Source organism: Tamandua tetradactyla, chromosome 6 (genome assembly GCF_023851605.1).
Source record: "Tamandua tetradactyla isolate mTamTet1 chromosome 6, mTamTet1.pri, whole genome shotgun sequence".
In the NCBI taxonomy this organism is placed as follows: Eukaryota; Metazoa; Chordata; class Mammalia; order Pilosa; family Myrmecophagidae; genus Tamandua; species Tamandua tetradactyla.
This window is the reverse complement of record NC_135332.1, coordinates 66,777,971-66,793,627: the sequence shown is the minus strand read 5'-3', so window position 1 is coordinate 66,793,627 and position 15,657 is coordinate 66,777,971. Positions and strand designations below refer to the sequence as shown.

The 15,657-nt window shown below is 39.6% G+C and overlaps 1 protein-coding gene across 4 annotated transcripts in view; it reads right to left on the bottom strand.

Annotated features, from left to right (window-relative positions):
• ARHGAP44 (Rho GTPase activating protein 44) overlaps nt 1-15,657 on the bottom strand; it is a 207,445-nt gene that overhangs the window by 48,645 nt on the left and 143,143 nt on the right. For 3 of the 4 annotated variants that reach the window (XM_077166048.1, XM_077166049.1, XM_077166050.1), the window contains exons 7-8: nt 10,934-11,051; nt 1,892-1,960 (exon numbers count right to left, since the gene is read on the bottom strand). In XM_077166048.1, the coding sequence (XP_077022163.1) occupies nt 1,892-1,960; nt 10,934-11,051 (187 nt within the window). Of the gene's footprint in view, nt 1-1,891; nt 1,961-2,761; nt 6,993-10,933; nt 11,052-15,657 lie in introns of those variants that run through there. The other variant, XM_077166051.1, reaches the window with a different exon arrangement.

Below are 15,657 nucleotides of genomic sequence, written 5' to 3'. Positions count from 1 at the left end.
GCGCCTATATCAGCTTAGAAAGCTTGCCTGGCTGCCCCCCTACCTTACTCCACACCCCATCCTCAAAGCAAAAGATAAAAGAGAGGCGTAACCATCAGAGAATATATATGAAGACGACATTTGGAAATCTGTTTGCCTACAAGATGTAGTTAAATGCCATACACCCAAAATGGATTGGTTTCTACAAAGTCAGTTTAATAATATATGACTGGTCAGAAAATGTGGGGCTTAAGCCACTGTCCTCTTCAAGTTCCTTGGGAGATGAAATTGCTCTGGCTATAGAGATGGAGCCCAAAGAACAAACTCCTTGAAGGAGCTCCACTTTGACTATTCCATTAATAGAAAAGCTGCTGAAATGTTGGGTGGGGCAGATTAAAAAACTGCCAGTGGACACTTCATTTCTGTTGTGACCATCCATCCTCTCCCCAGATGGGGCAGGAGAGGAGTGAGGGAGGAAATCAATCTATTTGAACACCTGGGGTGGAAGGAAGAAGTGATTATCCTCAAGCCAGACTAGAGCAAAACAAATATGGAAATAGTTTACAAACCAAAATATTTAAATGAATGGTGCCCAAGTGACAGACAGCCTAAGAAAGCTTGGAACGTCAAACAAATCACTAGTTTTCAAACCAGAAACTTAAATATTACCTTCACAAATAAAACCAGGGGAATACACTTGAAAAAAAGTACCACTTTAGAATAAACTTTCCAAGTGAAAGTATGCTCTAGCTTTTTTTCAGGTAGAGGCATTCTCCGAACTTCTGGACCACTAATGAAACTTTTGGAGGATTTCTAATAGCCCACAACTATTTGTACATACTCATCAAAGCACTTTAAGCTTTTCAGGATCTGTTCTCTGTCTTTCCTCCTTAGCATTTCCTGATCATAAAGAACTTCTATGTTTTCTATATTTCTATTCTCAACTTTAAAAGCAGGTAAGATTAGCTGTTTTGTTAATCTGCATATTTTTTTCTCTTAAACAGTGAACCCTAAGTTAAACCATGGTCTATACTTAATAGTACTTTTATAAACATATGCTTTCATCAATTATAACAAACATACCACACCAATACAAGGTGTTAATGATAGGATGGCATATGGGAGTCCTGTATTTTAGGCGTGATTGTTCTGTAAATGTGAAGCTTCTCTAATAAAAACAAAACTTTTTTCAAGTTTCTTTTTACTTGGCTAGAATTTATCCTGGTAAACAGCCAGTGTCCTATCAGTTGGGCCAGAGTTTTCAATTGTGAGTGGGTCAGATCTCAAGTCTGCCATCATTCATGAGAGGCAGGCCAATGGGCCACATTGTTTACCAACTTTTCACCAACTTCGGCAAAAAAGCTAAATTAAAACCAAGTACGTGCTTGGGTGAGTGGATGTGTGCAATTATCTTCCTAAACATCTTCTCTAATTCCTCAATTCCATAAGATCATGGTTTCTCAAACTCAGCACTATGGACATTTGGGGCTGGAAGATCCTTTGTTGCAGGGTCTGTCCTGTGCATTGCAAGATGTTTAGCAGCATCCCTGGCTTTGACCCACCACATGTCGGTAGCACTCCCCCAGCATAACACCTAAAACCATCTCCAGATACTGCCAAACGTCTCCTAGGCGAGAGGGCAAAATCAAATCCCGGTAAGAGTCACTGACATAAGGTCAGCAAGTTGCAATGATCCTTGGAGATACGGATGCTATTCTCAGGTTTTTGGAGAAATCCATGCAAGGAGAAACAAAAGTCAGAATACATTTCACAAGCGAAATGGTGAAAGTCCCACTCTCATCTGTATGTGCTCAACCACGGGACACTCAATTCCATTCCTACCTTCCCCACGTGCCTGCACTAAGAGCCTTGCAAACAAACCGTGGGCAGCCTCACCTTTCTCAACTCTTACCATTTGAAAATAGTTTGCATAGTCGATTTCTTTGGCCACAAAACTGTACATGTCAGCTGAGAGCTGGTCCTGTGGGAGGCAAAATACACATGCAAGGTAAAACATAAAACGAGAAAGTGGCTAAGCTAGACACACTTGACGTATTACAAATTTCTCCCGTGGGCATCTCTATGCTTCTCAGCTATAACTCTAGAGAATGAGTACGTGTGAAAAGAACACCTAAGCCAGTAGTATCCCCAGAGATGTTAACACGTGGGTTACATCTAGAGTCAGGAAAGCTGGTGTGGGGGAGTGATGTGCAAGTGATTTTGAAATCCTACGTCTCTACAGCACACGCCACTAGTCTGAAGTAACCTGCAAGTATAAACTGCTGTTGTTCCTCCTTCCCTATGTTTTTCTCTCTTTGGTCATCCTACTACTTCACACTCCTTCATTCCCATTATGGATTGGCTGAGCACAAGCATATGGAATGTGACGGAAAAGGACCAATGAGGGGGAGGAATGGAAAAGGCAGGTGGACTGAGAGGATTGCTGACTTAAAACCTGGCAAACTCTGGACTGATCCACATCACACACAAATCGAAAGGTGCTGCGAGTCCTGGATCATGTGGCAATGACTTCAGGCTGCATCTGGAATGTCTTTGCCTCAGAAGAGAACAGTTCTCAGTTCTACAGAAATAATGGTATAATGCATTCTGAGCAGGATTAGTGTATTCCTGAACCCATCACCTGTCTGAACTTGGAGGCTCAAGGGGATATGAGGGATAATGTGAGATCACAGGTTCCTCCCTGCTGGGTGCTCCTCAGCAGATACTTAGTTGAGGACAGAGTAGCCCTCATGCTTAGGTTGACTAGCACAACAAAGCAGACCTAGATGCTTGTGATGGTTAATTTCATGTGGCAACTTGCTAGGTTAAGGTCTTTGGGTGTCCGGTCAAGTCAGTGCTGGCCTGTTACTGTGAGGGCATGTCATGATTTACATCATTAGTCAGTTGATGGCACGTACAGCAAACAAAGGAGACTGCCGACAGCAATGAGCAGAGTCTCCTCATCCAATCAAATAGAGGCCTTAAAGGGAGAAGTGAGGATTCAGCAGTCTGAAAGAAGAATTTCTATCATTTCAGCCAGGCTGCTTCTCCTGGGGGATTAGATATCACCAACCGAATTTCCGACTTGTAGCCTGACATATTGGTACTTACCAGTCCCAACAGTCATGTGGGGCAGTTCTTAAAATAAATCTCTCAATATTTATGCGTATGTGTGTCCTATCAGTTCTGTTTCTCTGAGGAACCCTGACTAATACAACACTGAATGAATTAAAGTGGGCAACTTCACAGTTCAGGCAGAGGCTGTTTCATGAAACATCAAGGATTCTTCAGCCAAACCATAACCCTCGGCCCCTCCAGTTGCCAATTAAGCTTATCCTCTCGGTACAAGCACTGGGATACATGGAACAGTCTTGTGTCCTTTTCCAGTAGCCTTGACAGATATGCAATCACCTGAAATATCATTAGAGAGTTCTTGTACACATGGCAAAAGACTCAAGTCACAGAGTTAAAGCACAAAGAAAATCTGTTCTCTGGGGAGTTTTAAGCACAGATTAGACAATGCTATGCATGGTCCAGTTTCGAGGATGAAGGAAAGGAAAAACGAATTAGCATTCGTTGAGAATAGTCTAGACGTTAGGCATGACATTACACAGAACTCTCCTCTAACTCTCTTAGATAAGTATTGAACTTCCAGTTGCAGGTGAGTAGGTGCCAAGAGTACGAGGATCTTATCTGCCCTTCCCACCTTTGTCTCAAAAATGCTCAGCTTATGTTGAGCCTTAATAATGATTTGGTGAATGGACAAATGAGGAAACTGAGGCTCAGAGATGGTGACCTCCCAAAAGAATCAAATGGGTTCGACAACCTCCTCAGCTCCTTTACGCCAAAAAGATCCTTTAAATGAAGGTATTTATAGGTTTGCCAGGTCTAGCGAAGGTAAAGAGAAAGTGGCTTTGGCTGCGGGCACCTTGTCTGCTATTCCATTCAGGTGCATTCATTCAGGCATCTTCCATCATCAGCCCGGCAGTGGGGAGGAAGACATTTTAAGCTAGGGATGATAAAAAAGGTACAGAATGATAAAAATGGCTCGGCAGACAGAGGAAAGGGAGTCCCTGAAGGGGATTAAATGCCACATCACATGCACCTTCATCATCTCAGCATTTGAAGTTCTCTGAGAGACAATGTTAAACAAACCAGACTGCCTGTATGTGATCTCACAAAGATGTAAGGATTTTTAAAAGTACGATTCGATTGCTATGTTTTTAAGTTAACGATATGGATTCCAAGTGATCTATACTGTGAGTAAGAAATGAAAGTGGAAACAGTTAAGTCAAACCTCCATTTATCAAAATTATGATTCAATTTTCCTTCTAAGGAGAAATAACTTCCATCAACAACCATCTGAGTTTAATGTGTTTTAAAACTCATTTGTTTTCAGATTTTATAACACCACACCTAGAAAAAAACAAAGTAAATAACCAAATTCACCTGTAACCCCACCATGTAGAGATAACCATTATAAATTTTAATGTTTGCATATTCCTAATGTATTCTAATCAGTTATATATGTTTTTGTGTGACTGCTTACTAAAAATGGGTGCAGAACACTTTAGAGATCATTTACTCATATAAACATGCTTTCTTATGGTAAGATGATATTGTATTATATAAGTGGACTGTTGTTTTATTGTTAGAAACTGCATTTCCAATTTTTCAATATTATAAATAACACCTGTGTGAACATCTGTTCATATGGGTTTGTACTCATCTCTTGATCATTTCCCTAGGATAATTTCTGCAGCTAAAAATTAACCTTGATTATTAAAAGTACCAATAGTTAAAAATACTAGAAAGATAATAATTGAGATGTTAGGGCGTTGATAGGCATTGCCAAATACCCAATAGAAAGACCAGTATTTGTACTGTAAGGGATAATCCATGAGTGTTTTGCTATTGTTTTCCAAAGTTCATACTTTCTTGAATTTTATTTGGGGCTCTAAGATAAGCTGTCTAAACTTTATTATTACTGTCAGTAAATATCTTTCAAAACTGCTCTAAATTTTTAAGTGCTTTACACTATTTTTTAACTTGGAAAAACTAATCTATTCAGGACTTTTTTTTAAATCTTAAAATAGTGGGAGTCTCAGGCAGGCCACAGTGGCTCAGCAGGCAGAGTTCTTGTCTGCCATGCCAGGAAGACCGAGGTTCAATTCCCGGTGCCTGTCCATGTAAAAAAAAGAAAATAGTCAGAGTCTCCTTCTCGCCCCTTACTGCTCACTCTGTCAGAAACCTCTCAGAACCTGAGTTCTATTTGATATAAGTTTAGTAACTCAGCAGCCTGAGTTCTATTTGATGTAAGTTTAGTGACTCAGCAGCCTGAGTTCTATTTGATGTAAGTTTAGTGACTCAGCAGCCTGAGTTCTATTTGACTTAAGTTTTGTGACTCAGCAGGCCGAGTTCTATTTGATGTAAGTTTAGTAACTCAGCAGCCTATGAGGGTTGGGAGGGAGCTACTGCCATAGAGAATGGCTGCAGTCAACTTCAGTTCTGCACGAATATTATTTTTCTGGGTTTGGGGAACCCATCAGGTCAGGGAGCATCTTCTAGTTGACAAAGTGCCCTGTCTTCTATTTTCGGTAAATGATATACATCCATGCCCAGTCTCCTTAGGGATACCACTGCCGGAATATCAGGGAAGATCCCAGTAGCATGTCAGGAAAATCCACACAGCTACGAGATGAGTATGCCTGCGCTTATCTTTAGATCTCGTGGTGTAGATTCTTTTAGAAGAAGGATTTCCAAGTCATGTGTGTTTCTCAACTATTCCATAGCCTTCCAAATTAGAGGGTGGTAATGAGTTCTGCCAGGATCTCATTTACTTACTTACCGAGACATTACTCTACTTTTGAAACAAAGAGATGAAGGTCAAGACTCAATGTTGCCTTCTACTCTGACCTGATGGCACTATACTAAGTGGCCTGGGTATAACCCTTTCTCCTAGATGGCAGGGGTGATGTAGATACTTCCGCCATATTTCACAAGATGTGCTCATTTCAGTCAGACTGTGAGGAGGACAGAGGGTTAGACTTCTGCATTCCAGTCGACATCTCTCCTGGATTAAAATTTGATTTTCAAAGAGCACAGACTACTAGAGAAGAATAAGACGGAAGAGACATATTTAAAAAGTAGAGAAAGAGGCCAAGTGGGAAAGGTATCAACGTGGATAGAGAAAGGGTAAGAAAATAAGTGCTGGGATGTAAGGAGATAGCATCACAAGGGCGGATAAAAGTAGGAAAGATGAGAATAGAAAGTATTACCTTCCAATGTAAACCTGAGGAGTGGAGGCAATCTCCTTTACATTTTAATTGAAAATGAAACAAAACTGACATTGTGATATCAGGTGGACTGATTTTTTAGTCATTGTCTCCTCTATTGTTCCTTTGTTGGTCACACTTTCTCTCTTCTTATTGAAAAATTACCAGCTACTTATATCTCCTGTATGTATTGGGTCAGGGGTCTTTGATTGAGGCCTCTGGGAAAGAGGTGAAAACCATTTAAGAGCTAATATTAAGAAGGGGCAAGGCTCTCCAGAACATCAGCTAGCTCCATCCCCCTACCCCATATTATCGACAGGCCCTTCCAACATGAAAAAGTTAGACTGGGCATAGCCCAAATACCCCAAAGAGTGAAGGAAAGATCAAAGGTGATGGTGGAGTTATACAGAGAAGGTCGGGTTTAACAAATGAGTACGAATGCCGAATCATTATACTGATATTTCTTTTAGTCTCCAGTATCGTAGAGCAGCTAGAAGTAAAAGCCTAAAACTGTGGAATTGTAACCCATGCCAAACTTTGAAATCTGTTCTACAACTAATTGTTGCAATGTGCTTTGAAATGTATTGCTTTTCTGCATATCTGTTATTTTTCACAAAAAAGAAAAAAAATTCGATTGTGATAATAAAATATATATATATATATTCCTTCTAGCCTCCAATGTTCTGGAGTAGCTAGAAGGAAAAACCTGAGATGATGGAATGGGAGCCCATGACAAACTCTGGGACCTGTCCTTTAACTATTCTTTAAGAGTGCTTTGAAAATTATTGCTTTTTTCTTTCTTTGCTTTGTATGTATGTTATATTACACAATAAAAAAAGTTAAAAAAAAAAAAAAAAAGAAGGGGGAAAGGGAAGGCGACCTCTGAGGAGTGTACTTGGCACCCTCTTCCTTCCAATTCTCAACTCTTTTTCTCTACAGGGCAGGCAGATTTTTAGAGTTAGGCAGGCTGGGGATAGGGGAGGTACGGGAGTGACAATGAGGCCATATGATCTTCTGGGATCTCTGGAAGAAAAGAAAAAGCAGGTCCCAGTTGCAGAATACAGGTCTTGTCTCTTCTTGAAATACGAAAGCAAGACAAGGATTTCATGGGCTCTTGTGGACCAGAAGCAGAGAATGCTGACCCTACCCATCTGTCTGTGATTCCTTCCTACAGAACCACCTTAACCTGGCTTTCTGGTGGGCTGAAGACCTCCCGTCCCAAAGATCAGGGGAGCTCTTCTTGGCCCCCTTTGTGCATAAATAATGAAGAAAGGCACGAACACTTTGATCATCTTCAGTCCATGAGAAGATTTCTATTTGTTGATGTGCCAAAATGTAGGAGATCCTAAAGTCTTTCTTGTCTGTTCAGTAAACCATGAGGGGATAAAGGAAAATAACTGTGCTGGTTTGAAAGGATGTATGTCCCCTAGAAAAGCCATGTTTTAATCAAAATCCCATTTCATAAAGGCAGAATAATCCTTATTCAATACTGCATGGTTGAAACTGTAATCAGATCATCTCCCTGGAGATGTGATTTAATCAAGAGTGGTTGTTAAGCTGGATTAGGTGATGACATGTCTCCACCCATTTGGGCGGTCTTGAAAGTTTCTGGAGTCCTATAAAAGAGCAAACACTTCGGAGAATGAAGGAGATTCAGAGAGAGCAGAGAATGCTGCAGCTCCATGAAGCAGAGAGTCTATCAGCCAGCATTTTGGAGATGAAGAAGGAAAATGCCTCCCGGGGAGCTTCATGAAACAGAAAACCAGGAGAGAAAGCTAGCAGGTGATGCTGTGCTTGTCAGGTGCCCTTCCAGCTGATGGAGGAACCATGATTGAGTTTGCCATGTGCCTTCTCACTTGAGAGGGAAACCCTGAACTTCATCGGCCTTCTTGAACCAAATATCTTTCCCTGGATGCCTTAGATTGGACATTTCTATAGACTTGCTTTAATTGGACATTTTCTCGGCCTTAGAATTGTAATGTAGCAACTCATTAAATTCCCCTCTTTAAAAGCCATTCTGTTTCCGGTATATTGCATTCTGGCAGCTAGCAAACCAGAACAACAACTCACTTACAAAAACCTAGAAACAAGAAGAAGGAGGACCAAAGGTGGATATCTAGAAGAACTGGCATCTGATGAAGCAGAAATAAAAGAAAAGTACTTTAACAAAAAAAAAAAAAAAAAACAAACAAACAAACAAACAACAAAAAAAAAAAAACAATGAGTGCTATCAAGGAGATCAGCTCGGCACACAAATAAGAGTACCAGAGCACAATGCCTGGTTTCATTTACTGGATGAGAGGAGCATAAAGTTTATACAGTAGGACAGATATCACAGACTAGGCAAGATAACTGTGAAATAGAACAGGAGTGACCTTAAGAAATTTTACATCTGCAATAAAGCCATTATGATAGAAATTGTACACTATTGGCCCAGGATCAGACAAAAAGGTAAATGGAATATAGAAATAGAGAAATAAACCTGAACAATTAAATGACAGGATCTCACTTCAAGGAAAGGTAGCTTATTTAATAAATGGAACTGGAATAATCGGCCATCCATTTGAAAAAAAATACATGAATAGAGCTCCATCCCACATAAAAAAGTTTCTGGTGTATTAAAATGTATACAACAGAAAGAAACATTTAAATAAGATTAAGGGAGAAATTTTTTTTTTAACCTTGGGTTTGATTATATTACTGGTGGGAATATGAATTGGAATGTCCTTTTAGAGACGTAAACTGTCAATATCTATTAAAATAAAATAGAAATACATGGTTTTTCACCACAAAATGCTACTTTTGGGAATCTATACTGTAGAAAAGAAAACAATTACCATTGTTTAAATATATATATTTAGGGATGTTTAATATATCATTTCTGGTAATGGCAAAATAAAATAAAATACACTAATTTGAATGTTCATCAATAGGAAACTTGCTAAATAAACATGGTACATATATCCCTTCTATGGAATATTATGCACCTTATTAAAAAGACAAGTTAGATCTATAGCTACTAAAATGGACAGATGTCCAGATATACTACTGGTCACAGAAAAAAACAAGTAGCAGATTAATATAAATAATAGAATTGTTTATTTTAAAAAGACAAGAAACTAGAAAATTTCACATACAACTATGCTTGTATGATTATGAAGAAAGGGATGTAGAGCTGTGTGATATTCTCTAATACTGGCTTCCTGATGCTTATAGTTCTTATGGCCACTTGGCATGTAACAAGAGTGGATACTTCTCAATAAAGTCTTGATAAATCTTCATAGGGAGCAGGGTTGGTCATCTTTGGAAAGGAGGCAAGAAAGGGAGAATTACTCATGTTTCTCTTGATATCTTTTTTGATTTTTTCATGGCTATGGAGAAACACATATTACTTTTATAATCTTTGAAGAGGAATTTCATATATTTTTTACAACAGCAAATGTACAAGAATGTACAAAGATATTAAACTTCTATTAGGATGTATAAGGATTGTCACATTCAGCCCCCCTCTTAGTACCACATTCTCTTGATTATTTCAAAAGTATCATCTAAGAAAAAACAAGATTCTTAACTGAAGAATGTAGATCCACAGGAGATGGGTAAAGAATACACAGGGTACAAGTGAAATCAGCAGGGAAGAAGAGTCATATTTCATGGAGCACCAAAGAGCTATTCGCCATTTATGGGGGAATTTAAATGACAAATCACCTTTACTCACAAGGAATCTTGGACCTGATGTCTTGGTCTTACTTTGCTTAGTTCCACAGTACTGTCAGCTGAGAGGTAATGAATTCTTTAAAAAGCTTTCAAAGTTTCTAATCCTAGAGAGAAATTCTACCTGAGTTCTAATGTCACCTAAACCAAAGCCACAAGGATGGGGCCAACGGGCAAGAGCCACGAAGAACAGAAATGTCAAACAAAGTCATTACCCGACTTTAAGACTATAATTAAGATAATAGGTACCCAGAAGAGTTACATAAACATGATATTTTTATTCTTGCTCCTTGGATCTAAAGTACTGTTTCAGATATACACATATGCATATCTTGAATGGTACATTGCTAATTTAGCTCTATAAAATGTTTGTGGGTGAGTAGATGGAAACATTTGAACAAATTTAAGAAAGGGTATCAGTCCATGAATGCAGAGTCAATGTTCTAAGACTGATATGCTCCTCTCTTAAAAAGTGGGAAGTTTTCTTTTCTGCTGGTATTTCTGTGGCCAGCATTTCAACTTTATAGATAATGTCCTCTAGGAGGCAAAGGAATGGTAAGGTGACTTGGGAAATATTAAAAGGTAAACAAAAGATGAAAAGTTTCACAACCACAATGAGTCAAAGCTTATCTATTGGCCAATTTTTCAATTGTGTCCTGTGTGGCCTGGAATTTACTATATGACTTATAAAACAATCATACAGAAACAAAAGTCATTTCCTCTTCACCTACTATGTAGAAACACAAACGATAAACCTACTGCTACCTCCCTATTTAGGTCACAATCAAAGTCCCTGCTCGCTGGACTCAACTCTGGCCTCTCTGGAGATGTAAGCAGGCAAGCATGGGCACATCTAGTGCAACCAAAGGCTCAGTAATAGGATTTTTATAGCACTCCGGTGAACAAAAAGGACATCCCTTAGGACTCCCCAGGCTATCCTAGAACAGGGGAGCAAAGGAGGGTACCCTGCAAATCTCCACTCTGTTGGCAGCCTCCTCCATTTCTTCCCTGAGAGCATCAGCTTTGGCACCCGCAGGCTGTATGTTGCTGGACAAGCCTGAAGACTTGGAAGTCTGCTGCCACCTGATGGAAAACGGGAGAAAAAAAGGAGATACGTGAGATATGCAGAGCCCTGGGGAGATCATGGGATCACAGAAAACACCTGATTATAAGTATTATCCGGGGAACTACAGACCCTTACTTGAAAGGAGAGGTAGTAAAAAGGTACCGAGTACTAGATCAGGAGAAAGGGGCTCACATTACCATCCAGCAACAGTTGACTGAAGCCGAGGATCAGTTGCCCCAAGACCGGAAGTTTGCAAATATTTATCCTGATGTCTTTTAAGCACTAAAGCCAAATGTCAATTGTCACTGCTTTCATTAAAGCAGATCCTATGTCATTCATTTAAGCTTCCTGACTGTCTTGTGGACATCTGAGCTTGGAAACCTCGACCTACTTGACTGAAGCAAATAAAGGATGCTAGGTGAGAGTATAAGTGGGGAAGATTAAAAAGAAATCTGAACGCAAAAAAATCAACAATTTAATATCAACAGTGAGATATCTCATTTATATTTGCTAAAAAATGTATCTTTGTGGGCAGAATACTGGCCTGTTGAAGAAGCCACATGGGAAACTTTTATGGGAATTACAAACACTTCTGGCTGCTCTATCATTATTAGGGTATTGCGGTAGTTAGATTCAGTTGTCAACTTGGCCAGGTCCAGGCTGTGGACATGAGCCAATGGTACGTGAACCTCATCTGTTGCTGATTTACATCTGCAGTCGCCTAGGAGACGTGCCTGCTGCAATGAAGGACGTTTGACTTAATTGGCTGGTGCTTAAATGAGAGACTGCAACGTAGCAAAGCCCAAGCAGCTTGGCATTCCTCATCTCAGCACTCACAGTTAAGCTCAGGCCTTTGGAGATGCAAAAAGGAATCACCCAGGGGAAAATTGTTGGAACCCAGAGGCCTGGAGAGGTCAGCAGAGACTACCCTGAGTCTTCCCACGTAAGAAAGAACCTCAGTTGAAAGCTAGCTGCCTTTCCTCTGAAGAACTAATGAAATAAGTCCCCTTTTATTAAAAGCCTCCAGGGTAAAGGCAAAGAATGGAATGCTATCAGCATTTAAGGTGTTGCATTCTGGCAGCTAGTAAACTAGAACAAGTATCAAAAGGAGACCTCCAAAAAAAGACTGCAATTACACTAGATTCCAGAGATAAAGGGATTGGCAGTGGGGATCCTCTTCCTTTGAGTCTATAAACTCAAAGGTTTTTAGGGACAGCAAGTAAGAAAATAAGTCAAATGGGCCACTTTCTTAAAAACTAGTCCACTCAATCACTTCTTTCCTAATTTTAATAAGGTCATGAGTCACGAAACTATTTCTCAACTTTAAACACGAACAATAGTGTAATCACACTAGTGTAATCACACTGACAAATGGTAGCCAATGTCTGGTTTCAGGCTCAGAAGTCAGGATCGAGAGCAAGTCAGGATGGAGAGCAAGGGGCTGGAGGAACTGGAGGGTGGGAGCTGTCTTGGCTTAGAGGGGAAGCTGCTCTTTGGCTCCACCTGAAGATGTCCAGGTAAGCATGTGAGCCTTGGTTTACCAGATGTCTCAACTGACAAGAGAAGCGAGACATTTTCAAATGAACTTTTCCTGAAGAAATAGGGCAACAGATTAAATAATTACTTTGAAACACAACACTGGCCAATACTGCACCAACCCAGCAGCATACATCTATGGGATCTATCTGAACATAATCCATCAGTCAGCAGCCTCCAGGGTAAAGGCAAAGAATGGAATGCTATCAGCATTTTAAGAATCAAGAATCTAACTACTATGTGTTTTCTCTACTCAATTTTTCGGGAAAAAGAGAATAGTTCAGGACTCTGATACAAGAAAGAGAAACTAAAGTTATCTTTGTTACTAGCAAAAAATAGCAAAGTTCTCAGTCACTTAAAAAACATACCCAAGGGACAATCATTTAAAAGGTTTTGGTACATGGAACAATCCATGTTTTGAAGCTCCAGAGACGGACACATGGCTTGAGAAAGATTCCCAAATCCAAGCTAAGAATTTAGGGCAACCTAGAAAGGAAGTATTCTATTTAAAGACGTCTTAAAATCTAAATAAGGATTGGTAAGAATTCCCGGGTAAATTCTTTCTTATTAAGATTTGCCTCCCAAAAACGATATAGCCAATCAATATCTCCCTAAGTTGAATCATTTTAAGTAAAGTTTTAAAGAGTTTCACTTTTCTCTTTTCTTTGGAAAAGAAAATATGAGAATATGATCTGTAATTTAGATCTCAGGCAATGTGTATGTTCCAGAGGAGACAGTGAGATGGAGCTACAACTACCACCTGACTTGTGCTACCTGAAGAAAAAACAAGTAGCCAATAATGTAAGTGCAAAAAAATACAAAGTAACTCAAATACTACATTGAATTCTGCTGGTTTATAAATTTGGATGAGATTAAAAAACAAAATAACTGAATTATACTTACTATAGAAAAAAAAGAGAGACATTTTCATAAGCCATCTCCTTCTTCTCTTCCCTTATTCTCCTCTGATTTTTTTTTTTCAGATTCTTGATCCTTAGTTGATATCCTAGTACTTTAAAACACATGTCTTTCCTGTTCTTTTATAGGGAATTTTAGTTGTAATTTATAAGTAGTCCATTTTGATGATAAAACTGATAAGATGCCAAGAAAATATTCTTTTGTGGAAGCAGAATAACAAAATATCAAAGGAGACTTGCAAAAATATGTGCTGGCAATAATCTGTTGGTTAAAGCAACATTAATAATGAATTTCAAGGAATGCTGGTCATTTCAGTCATTTGTTCTACAAATAAACTTAAGAACTGAATTACTCTGTCAGAAAAGAAAGGATTCTGGCCATAGTCCAAGAACAATTTGAGCTCTGAAATTTAAGAGGCAGAAAGATTCTTTCTTGTCACTCAAGGTACTGATGGGACACCATCATTCTCTGAGGAAACACCAGGACTGCATGACCTGGGTGTGATGAAGACAGCAACAGGGTTCTGAAGATGAGAGAAAAGGGTCAGAAAAGAGGGTATGAAGCATAAAGAAGCAAAGGTAATATCAATTCCGGGTAATATGAAGTCTAGAAGTCCAGAAGAATTTTAGGAAGTCAAATAGGAAAGTTTCTTTAGTGGATCATTTATTGTTTCATCTGCCCACCTTTCTCCTTTCCCCTGTCATTTGATTGCCATCGTTCTAAGGTTCTGCTCCCTCTCCAGCTCTAATATAGAGTCTGAACAGAGCTATCACGCTTTTGCAGTGAATGGTCCAGGAGAGGGGTCCTAAGGCAAACCAAGTTGGTGCCCAAACATCATCACCTGGCCGACTGACAGATAAGGGAAGTGGGCACACAAATAAAGTCCAAACAACTGGAGCTCTGAATTAGAACTCAAGATATAAGGCGTGTGTTGGGATGTATGAGCCCAAGGGGCCTCCAGTGACCATGAAGCCAATGTATATAAGAAACAACAGCTGTATGTGGAGAGAAACACAGGTGAGAGACGACGAAATGACTTCTGATGGCAGCTGAGATTCTGGTGCCATTCCTAGAGGTACTTAAAACTGCCAAGATTCCAAAATTCCACTTCTAGTTATTCACTCCTCTAATTCCATGAGCTGATACACTTCCAAAAATTCCTGTTTTACCTACATTAGTTCACTTGCTTCCAAGGAAGGTAAGTGTAGGACTCAAAGGCAGCTAGCTGCTCAGCAGAAATACAGCATGACTGGGACTCAGAAAGATTGACCTTGAGGTGTATGCCCAGAAAAAAGGGAGGCAGACTTTGGGAAGGAATAAGGCTCCTTCTTTAGCCACTGCCAAACCAAACGTATCCCAAAAATGGCACTTGTCTACCATTCACATTTAATTCAGTTCACAATCTTTAATTCAGCATACATCTTCTATGAGTTTAATTCCATTCTTCCCATTTATCATCTTGCATTTATCTTCTATGCTTTAGTCTTCTCTGAGAATATTAAGGTCTACTTGAAGGAGACAAGTCAGGTTAACTTGAATATACAAATGTACACTTTTGATTTAGACCCAATTACACCCTGAATAAATTAGCTGGAGGATGGTATACACCAGAGTTGGTGGCAGAATTCAATGATAGTCATGGAACTACTGATCAAAATGTGCTAATGATACATCAAAAGGTCCTGCTTTTGTTGAAAGGCATACTGTGCCCCCATCTGTAGTATACTGTGTAGTTCTTGGATAATGCAGTTCATGAAAGACTACACAGGACTAAAGAAAGGCTGGTAATGAGAAAGAGGATGTTGCAAGGCATAAAACCTAGCATGGGCAACTGGATAAGTGGAGGAATAACATGGGGTGGGGAGGGCAACCAGTGGGAACCCAGTTGTTACAGCAGAGTAGGTGATCCTTGCTATTTAATAGCTTAGCTTTTGGTCTTCCTCTCACTGCTGTGCCTTGGAATGCAGATCTCATCATGACAAGTGTAAGGTGTTAGGGGAATTCGCAGGAAGCTGTGGTGCGTTGACTTCTTTTTGTGGCTTTCAGCCAGATCCTACAGGACATAGAAACTCAGGCTAGAAATAGTCATTCTGAGAGCAAAGTGGGAAGAAAGAGTACCTCTTTGCCAAGAAAGTCCCTCTCCTCCTGTAGCTATAACCAAAACTGATG